A 10268-nucleotide genomic window follows, 5' to 3' on the forward strand; every position below is an offset into this window, starting at 1 on the left:
TTTCGCGGGGCGGATGCCGCGTGATTGGAGGAGGCAGCGACCCTCGTTTAAAACCCGCCAGAGTCAAGGTGATGCTAATCGCAAGGAGTTGCTTCTGTCGGGCCACATTTGGAGCGCCCACCTTTGACAATTCTTAACACGAAACCGAAGGAAGGATGTTGGACAGGTTACAAGCCGCCTTAAAATCAAAGTTTGCAACCAATCTCGAGAGACGGGCGTCGGCATGTGGTGAAGTCAATACGTCAATACTTGCTAACTCTGATGCAACTTCAAAAAGCAGAGTAGAGCAGGAGGAAAGTGGCTCAATATTTTCCAAGAAGTAGCTCATTATTTTCCAAGAAAAAAAAAGGACTTTTATAGTTGGTACTCCATTTGGATTTTAGTTAGAAAAAAAATAATCGATTGCGTCAGCTTTCGGCAGCAAGCCTCCCAGCATTGAAACATGATCTTACAATCGCTAATCCTAAAAGCTGTGGTGGACTCCCTGAAAAACACTCACTGACACGCGCACGCACTCAGTTTTTTTAGTAGGGGGGGGGGGAGATTCCCGATCTTAAATTATCTGAATCCTAGGCAAGGAGCCTCCAGTGTTCCTGAATAGCCATTTCCAATCAGCTGTGAAAACAACATTGATGGCGTGCTTCCTTCCTTTCGGTCATCGATGAGTGTATCATTACTGGGGCAGCAGAGGGGGTGGCGGCGGGGGTCTGTCGGGGAGGTGTTCCGCATTGTTTGGGGTCAGCCGCGTTTGGAAGTCTCTGCTTTTGTTCAAATTTCATCAAGTGTGAAAAACGGGGCCAGCCCCCCCCCCCCCGGCATCATCGTCATCTCCGTCAAAGCCGACATTTTTGGCCTTTTAAGCACAAACCATTTCCCTTGAATATTAACGCGTCCCTTTCGTTTGCTCTGGATTTTTTTTTTACAAAGTGAATTTGGCTCACCTTTTCGATTTTAATGTGATTCAACCGGTCACTCGCGATATGAGGGCTAAAGAAAGCGGGGATCAAGATCCAAGCAGGGAAAACAAAGTCCTCGCTCAAAGGCGACCCGATAACGAGTCGACGCAGGCAGAACGATTGGAAAGGAAGGACACACACTAATGAGTATTGATTGTGAACAACAAGCGAGCAGAGCGCCACACAGCTGTCTGCGCCACATCCCAGATTTGCGAGGAGGACTGATTGATCAAGAAAGCACGTTAATAGATGGAGACCTTCGAAAATGAGAGTCTGGGGGGGGGGGGGGGCATTTCCATTGCATAAGATCACCCAAAGTCTTCTTGTTCGGTTCTCTTTGATGTAGAACGCGTTCCATCACGTTTCGATGACAAAGGGGCACAAATTTCAGATACGGTTCTGTTCACTTTGGAAAAAATAGGGATTTTTTTTTTTTTTTTTACGCCGTTGTTACGGTTCTGTTAGGTTCATCGGTTAGGTACGCCAGCATTTTGCCGATTCCAAAGCGAATAAGTCGTGTCAGTTCACGTCACTCTGGAGCAGTGCACACTGACGACGTTTCCGTTGTAAAGTTTACACAAGTGAAAGCTGCAGTTAACAGTTCAGCACCAAATTCGATGTGCTCAGTTGTCTTCCGGGCAGAACAAAAGGTCACTTTACAATTGTGTGCATTTTGTTGCGTTTCCATTAAACTCGGTTGCAGAAAAATGCCACATGCATGCATTTTCATTGCCGTTTTTAAGTTAAAAAAGGACATAAAAGTAAACTGTGCTGTCAAGTTCAGAATGGCATGCATGTTGTTCACTTTCCATTTTTTTTTTTTTTTTTTGCATTTGACAGAACAACAGCTGTCTACAAGTGTCTACGCCCTCTTCCAAATTTGTGACGACGACGACAACGATGATGACGATTGACTGATGAAGAAGACGCCCTCCTATTTCCAGACCGGAGAGAGCCAGAAGCAGATGGCTCCGATTCTCATTTCCCCCATCTTGTGATCGCCCCCTCCCAATATGCAATCTGAGCTACGTTGTGACACAAACTGTTGAACGCGGGTCCATCTGAAAGTTTCACACCCAAAATCAACCGGAAAATGTCGTGCGTTGTACTCCGCCGAGGGGCTCCAGCTGCTCCCTCGTCGCAATCAAGGACAAGCACAGCTTACAGTTTAACTACAGCTCGGCTGAAAAGTCAAATATGACCTCCGCCGATGTTACCTGCCCCATCGGGCCTTTGAATGGAATAAATTATTCACAAATCACTCGCTTCTGGAGGGAAGACACAAACTCCGTTTCATGTTGAGTGCTGGAACAGCTGACGAGGGGGGGGCGGGGACTTCTTTCCTAACTGCAGCATCGCAGTACAACTTTTTCATGGCAGACATAAATAATAAATAATCATTCGACATTCTAACTTCGCCCACAATCGATCCTGTGGATAAAATCAGGCTTGGCAATTCAGCATGGCCCTTTGGTTTGGGATACTTTCATCCGATTGGGGCTCATTTGACAAAATTCCTTCGGAGGAGTTCATCTCAGTACGAGCCATGGAATTCACCCAAAATGGCCGCTTCAAACCAAAATGGCAGACTTCCTGTTCAATTTCACACCTGGGTCCGCGAGGCTTTTTCATGCGTCGTGTCAGGATAAGACATGCCCGCCGAATTTCACGTCAACAGATGACATTGATGGCGGGGAATGTTTTATTTTTTTTTCCATCTTAGCGTGGGGTGTTACTGTGAGTAACTTTTTGTTGTGGACACCTCAAGACAGACACACTGTCACCACGATATATACGCTTGCGTTTTCGGACATGATGAAGGCGATTCGTTCATCCCAACGAAAATGAACAGTGATTCCAAGCAGGACAGAAATAAAACATGATAAGACTATTTTGCACAATGCAGCAATCCATATTTGGGGAGGGGGGGGTGCTAAATCGTAAATAATGCAACAATTGTCCAAATGTCCCTCATGCCATCTCGCCACACTGTCACCCGATATCGATTTGTCCACACATCAAGCTGTCACTGCTGATTTCATCACACACATGACGGCGGTGGCTTCAATCCAGATAACTGGAACAATGCGTGTGTGTTGATTTGATTTGGAATGTTTGCAGGATTGCGCTAAAGACCCAGTTAATACCGCAGACAATATGTTTGCTGCCGCGCTGAGCAGAACTTTTATTCTGTGTTCTGCTTTCCAGATATTTGATGGTCAACAGACAACCATCAGTGTGTCCTCATGGACATCGGGATTTTCTATGGCAAACAAAGTAAGTACGGAGATTAAAGCCACGAGTTCGTTTCGCGCCATGTTGTTCCACTCCAGCCCTGAGGGTGGCGCTAAGGAGCACTGTTCGCAAATGATTATTCATAGAAAGAAGACAGTTACAACACAATACAATACAAGACAATACATCCTGGTGTATATCGCGCTTTCACAACAGCTGCAGCTGTTGAATGAGAATGCTTAAAAAAAAGTGCTAATTATGGAATGGGCTGATTAATCAACTCCGTCCGTGCTAAGAATTCAGTTGCATTTGTGCTGACATTGCAATATATTTTTCGGCATACAGTCGGGAAAATAATGTGCCCCCTGTTTCACAGATGGACATATTGAGTTGGCATACTTATAACATGACACGAAAAAGTCCCCACAAAGATGCATGTGTGACAAGACATTGAACAGGAAGCCTGCCGTTTTGATTTGAAGCAGCGATTTCGGGGGAATTCCAAGGCTTTGACAAAAAAGGGAAAAAAAATTACAATCAAACATTACATTTTCTAATTGAAATTTTGTATGTGTGGCTTGGCCCAAAATCGCCACAAACAATCTGAAAGGGTTGAACAATCGAAATTGGCCTAAGTTAAAAGAACCCCTCCCCCCTCAAATGTTGGCAGTAAATCATCACAGTCATCACATCAAACAATTACGTGACCTCTTCAAGCCTTTGTGACTTTGAAGCCTTTTTTTTTTTTCATCACGTTACCAGCCGTGCGCAAAGTTGGTCGTGCTAGTACGCCGAGTACGGAAGGCCACAAAGGGTGATGATGGATGCCCCCCTTAGATCCCCCTCCCACCCTGGCCTCGCCCCTCTCCTTGCTCGCCCTCATTTTGGGGATGCAGGAGCTCATCAGTATCTCAAGCGCGCACGCACATACACACACACACACACACACACTGACATTGTATAGAAAGTCACAAAATGCACCCATCTGGCTGCAGAGCTAACATAGCTGGAAACAAAAAGCTTCTCACTCAGCCTCTGCAAAGCTCCCGAAACTCACACTTTTACATGTTTTACACACGTTTGAAGCATCTAAATCAAAGCTACAGGCTCTATCATGTCTGTGCAGCCAGTCCGGCTCATCCTCCACCCGAAAAAAAAAACTCGAACCAGACGGCAGCATCCATTCCACAGATGGAAGCCGGGAGAGGTGCGAGGTGAGCTGCGGCGGGGGAGCCGGCGCGGACTTACCAGTCGGTGTCGGTGCTCTCGTCGATGACGTCCTGGTAGGCGGTGAGTAGGGCCAGTCTGTTCTTTGCGAGATTCACAGCCATGTTCGAGCCCAGCGGAGCATCCAGGCCGCTGCTGATGGAGGAAAGACGCGGAATGAGTGACGAGGACGAGGAGGTGGAGGAGGAGAATGAAGAGGAGGAGGAGGAAGCCATGAGTGGTGGAGACAAAGGAAACGTCATGGTGGCCGCCAGGTCCTAGCGCCCGACACACAACTCGGGGGGGTGGGACACCACGCTGCTGGGTCCTAGTGCAACCCGAATAAGTGTACAAAAAAAAGACAAAATAATGCAATACGCTGCAATAACAAATACAATTATATATAGCGCATATATACGTATATATTGTATTGACAGACAGATAAGCTACAAGTACATTTGATGACGAAACAAAGAATAAATCTGCCACTACTAAACTGCAATCATATTAGTCGTCTCTCACAGAGGATAAAGAATATATTCAGGAATAATGGCAATTTTGTTTTCCAGCAAGACCAATGTCACCGGAAAGAGCTGAAATAAAGGAACAAAACAGTGTCAATATGTTAAGATTTAAGGAATATTTTAAAGGCATCAAAAAGTGGGCAAGATGCCGGTAACTTTCTCCACTGGGAACATGGCAATTTTGTTTTCCAGCAAGATCAATGTCACCGGAAAGAGATGAAATAAAGGAACAAAACAGTGTCAATATGTTAAGATTTAAGGAATATTTTAAAGGCATCAAAAAGCGGGCAAGATGCCAGTAACTTTCTCCACTGTTAACATGCAATGGCCTGTGACTGAGTGTCTCCACGAAGATGTGGCGGCTGTTTGGTAGAAGTAAAGAGACACATTTTGAGTCAAAATTAGCATATGGAACAACTGTACAGAAGAAGAAACATGTGTGAGAATTGTTGTTTACTTTATTACACAATATGTACCTTTTTTCCTTTACACTCGACAAACACTCCATATATTGAAATAAACTAACAGACTAATACTGTACCAAAAACGTAATTAAAACAGAACATTTTCAAAAGAAAAATAAAAACGAACAAATCCGAAACAATGATCACGGTATCACTCTTCTCCCAAAGTGAACCGGCATTATTTTTACTTGATTGACAACTTATTAACATTTTAAAAATAAAGACTTTCAAAGCCTTTCCTGGAGTAAATACTTCTTTTGTGTGAGGTCCTTATGAACTCGAATTCGGGGTTCCTTTTTTTTTTTTTTTTTTCACCCTGATTTCCCGGACACATTTTTCGAGAGGCTTCTCTCATTGGCCGGCGGTGGCGGCGGTGGGCTGGTTGCCACGGTAACCTGCCTGCCTCACAGCGTCCGACCCTACACGGGGGGTGTTTTTCTCCCATAGACCGCTCGGGGGTTGGCACCAAGCCTGCATACCTTCATCATTGAAGCCACGGTATAATGAAGGATGGGGTGGGGGGGAGGTGAGGGGGGGCACCTCGATTGACACATCCAGAGATGTGTTTAAATCGGACAACTCCAGAAACGCGGAAGTTCACGTTCTTTTGAACTAAATTAGTGGCACGCTCGTTTTCATTCATAATTCAGAACATTAAGAGGAGATCAAATGAAGGTGCAAACAGTTTGCTTGGATTGTTGCAGCACTACTAGAATGAGACTGAATGAACCCGATTAGCTTAGGAACGCTATCAATTAGCATGTAGCTGCTCAAGATTGGCCTTTGAATGCAAATGCAGCCACTGAGAAGAAGAGTGGGCTAATTCCATTGTTAAATGAGTTTGCGGATGGCTGTTGCCGAATCGCTGCCCACAAAAGGTTTTACGCTTCGTGCAATGATGACCCAAGTCCAAAATCCAGCACTATTTCGTGAATGATGCTCATGAATTTAAATTGGGCCACACTGGCACCTCTTTGCACCTTTCTTTTAAAAGAGTGACTAGAAATGGATTGGGTTAGGATTCGTGGGTCAGGGTCAGTTCTTTTGGAGGTCTCGTGTCTTCATCACGCGCTGTTTTGATAGCCAGTGTAAGTGAGGGTGTGTCACAGCCAGCTGGATAAAAATCATACAAAAACATCCTGTCCTTCTTGGGGTGGGGAGGTGAAATCGGCCCTATTCCGCTCTGCCGAGTCAGCGAAGGCTCAACTGCAACCTTTCTGTCCCCAGCGCGACAGAACAAATTAGCAAACGATCCAGATTAACACACACCCTGATTGACGATGAAATAAATAACACTTATAAATATGGGCGAGTTTAATCCGGCAAATGGCTACGAAGAGCGCTTGTAAATCCTCAGATTGAGGTCAGAGCTTCGGCTAAAGATGTGGAGGGGGGGGCGGGCTTAGTTACATTTTTGTATTTTCCAAAACTTGGGCATTTTTTTTTTCATCGCAAGGGTTTTAGACATGTTTGGATGTAGGCTTGTGGGATTAGACAAAAAAAGGTGATTAATATGACTATTTCTCAAGAAGAACATGATGTGATTCTTACTCATGTGAATGTATGTGTTCTGCATGAATGTTCTTATAATATTTTGGACTGTGATATTTATTTTTTTCAAAATATATATGACATTATTGTCAGAATAAAGCGCCTTTATCCAAGCAATATTTCCATTTTTCCAAACAGATTTTTTTTTTCCACTGAGAAGTTTTTCATAAAAGACACTAATCTTAAAATACGACTTTATCCTTTTCTGCTCATACTAAGACATTTGCTAAATTACCGGTACACTGTAATGGTTTAATGAATACTGGTTTGGACTAGTCGGGGAGACTGACGAAGGTATTGATCTGTGACACAGCTGTGAAGGAGGAGACAGAAGGGCACATTGGAGCTGAACAAAAGACCAGAAAAAGACTTTCTTCCTTTGTCTCCGTCTATATACACTTCTCTACAGCCAATCTACCTATCTTAAAAGTCTACACACCCCTGTTCAAATACCAGGTTTGGGTGACATAAAAATACGCATGAGACCAAGATGAATATTTCCAAACTTTTTCCATCATTACAGCTCAGATGGAAAAAAAAAGCCGACTGCAATTCAGAATTTCATTTGGAGTGAACGAGACTAATGTTGATTTCAAACTTCCAATGTCGCCATCTTGTGTATGATTGCGAAATATTCCATTATTAAAAAAAGGGGGCTCATGGCAGCCCAAGTGAAATCGTAACAGCCATTTTCCTTGACACGTTATGGTTGTTTAACAAAATTCCAGTTGTGGTACTTCGGTTTTTGCGATGTACAGTGGCCCCTTAACTTACGATCTTAATTGGTTCTAAGTTATCAGTAATGAAAATGTAAGCAGTATATTGAAAGGGACATCGACTCACCTTTTCCTTGGAGAGTAAATTCGCCCCTTTCAAACGGTCACGACTGTTAAACTGTTCCTACCTGCAATGTTCAAAAGTAACATGTTAAATGATGGTCATACGTAAAAAAAAATAAAATACCTACCGTATAACGAAAGTGAAATAAAGCGAAACAACTCACCCGTTCGAAGGATTGTGTGGAAGTCTCAAGTAGCCCTAAAAAGCAACATTTGACCTTAAAAAGAAACATTCTCATGGTCATTAAAAAAAAAGGCTGAAAACATGTCGGAACAGGAAAGAGTTTACAGAGTTAGACTGTCACCTAGTGGCGTTATGGGGTATTACTGGATTTAATAAAGCTTTGTAGGGTGGAGGGGTGCATTATATTGAAAAGTCTGGAAAGATGTGCTGAAAATGGCCGCCACTCATCAATGACAACAAAAAAGTGTATCCACTCTTAAGTGTGAGAAACCTGCAGGAAATGACTTACTGGGTGTGCCAGGGAGGTCAGTCTCTTCACATCAACACAGCTGGCAAAACAATAAAAATGATTTAAAAGCCCATATTTCTCTTCAGAATGCTTTTATTATAAATATACAGTGTGTTAATATGGAATGGTACCTGACACTGCCATTCTTTTTTTAACGCTATTAGGCAAAAAAAATAAAATAAACGGTAACTGAGCTTGTGTTGCAATTGTCTAAATGACACAAATTCACAAGGGGAGAAAAAAAACAAAATCATAAAATGCCGTAGTGGCAACAAAGAGGATGAAGATGACCTGTGTTTTGGTGTCAGGTGAAGTGATACAAAAAAAAAAAAGTGAGGTCAGAGGATGACGACGTGATCTGAGACATTCATCGGGGCGACAAGTTTAAAGGTGCTGCATCATCCATTTTGTATCATGGATGGATTTAACATGGAAAGGTATACTGTATGTGGAAGAAAATATATACTTTCATCCAAAAATATAAACAGATGAAAAAGTAAGTTTTTCCACTGTTATCATTTTAGCACTTTTCAATACAAAAGCTTTCATCCGAACAAGTTCTTTTCAAATTTAACGCGGCAGCATTTTCGGATCCAAACAAATTACACAAAAATGAGGAATGTTGTTGTTTTCCGGCTAAAATGAAAATGCATGAAAATTGATGGTTCCTACTGTTAGCACTTTTTAATTAAAAAAAAATTATATATAAAGTTTTCGGACAACTGTGAAGCCATGTGTCAAAAGTTTTCCTTTTTTTGGACAATTTTCTTCAAAACTGTTTTTTTCCCCCTTCCTCGAGACAACATCTTTAAACTGATCATTTGAAGCCGATGAATGTCTTTTGCGCCAATCAAACCCGAAACAACTTTCCCAAATGATGGAAAAGTACTGAAGGTCCAGTTCATCCTGTGCTGTCCTGTGAATTTCTCACCCTTGTGTTCCCAAAAAAAAAAAAAAGTACAAACGGCTTTATGTTCAAGTCAACCACCACACTTTTTTTTAAACGTCCAAGCCGGCTCCAAAGTCATCAGGCACTTTCTAATGTTTAAGTCGCGTGCCGTTGGAGAGAGCCCATCAATGTTGTGGTAGTGTGCAAAAACACCGGGTATACATCATCAACTCTGAACATGCATACAACAAAAATAAAATGTAAACATTGAAATCTGTAAGACAAAAAAAAAAATAAGATCCTAGGCTAAGCTTAAATAATCAAAGAGGAAACAAAATGGTTACTATCTTTTTTTTTACATGCTCTTGAGACTACAAGACCCCCGCGTCCACTCCCCAGCAGGTGTTCGGCCTCAGTGGCGTATCATCCAACATAAAACATGCAAGAAGGTTCAAAAATAAAAATTGAGAGAAAAAAAAAAGAATCAACTGGCACCCAGTGAGTGAGCTGCTGCGACATGCTCAAAACATACACAGGACTTTGGCGAGAGGCAAAGTAAGTAAACCAGCTTGAAATATGAACGTGATGCGACAAAATGGCTTCAACGTCACATTTGTTGTTGTGGACAGAAAATGAAAATGGCACGTGCGATTTAAAGTGGCTGTCACGTTTCGTTCTTAAAGCACAAAAAAAAAAAAAAAAAACAACAACAACAACAACAAAAAAAGCCACTTAAGACAATTAGGTCCCGTATGGATGAAGTTCAAGAGGATGATTAGTGGATAAGAAAAAAATACAAACAAACAAAAAAAAAAAAAGCAATAGTATCAGAATAGATTTTTTTAAGAGAAAAAAAAAACAGCTGTATTTTTTAAAATCTGAATATATATATGTATGTATGTATATATATATTAAGAATAGAGGTAATATTACAAGGGTGGTGGTGGGGTGGGGGGCACTCAATGTTCCGGGAATAAATTTGTAATAATCCAAGAAAAAAAAAAAATGCCACAGAATAGTTTCTTTTTTATGATTAAGAAAACAAATGCAGTATTCAGGAAAAAAAAAGGATTTTCAATTTTTAAATTTCCCACACGGTCATAAAGGCCATGAGAAAAAATAGTTGCTTTT

The 10268-nt window shown here is 42.0% G+C and overlaps 1 protein-coding gene across 7 annotated transcripts in view; it reads right to left on the reverse strand.

Annotated features, from left to right (window-relative positions):
* dbn1 (drebrin 1) overlaps positions 1-8036 on the reverse strand; it is a 43083-nt gene extending 35047 nt beyond the window's left edge. For 5 of the 7 annotated variants that reach the window (XM_019867228.1, XM_019867057.1, XM_019867150.1 and 2 more), the window contains exon 1: positions 4440-4675. In XM_019867228.1, the coding sequence (XP_019722787.1) occupies positions 4440-4660 (221 nt within the window). In that variant the 5' untranslated portion in view covers positions 4661-4675. Of the gene's footprint in view, positions 1-4439; positions 4676-7779; positions 7841-7939 lie in introns of those variants that run through there. The other 2 variants (XM_019867402.1, XM_019867491.1) reach the window with 2 other exon arrangements.
* Between the last annotated feature and the right edge of the window lie 2232 nt (positions 8037-10268).

Source organism: Hippocampus comes, unplaced genomic scaffold (genome assembly GCF_001891065.2).
Source record: "Hippocampus comes isolate QL1 unplaced genomic scaffold, H_comes_QL1_v1.1 scaffold197, whole genome shotgun sequence".
Classification (NCBI taxonomy): Eukaryota; Metazoa; Chordata; class Actinopteri; order Syngnathiformes; family Syngnathidae; genus Hippocampus; species Hippocampus comes.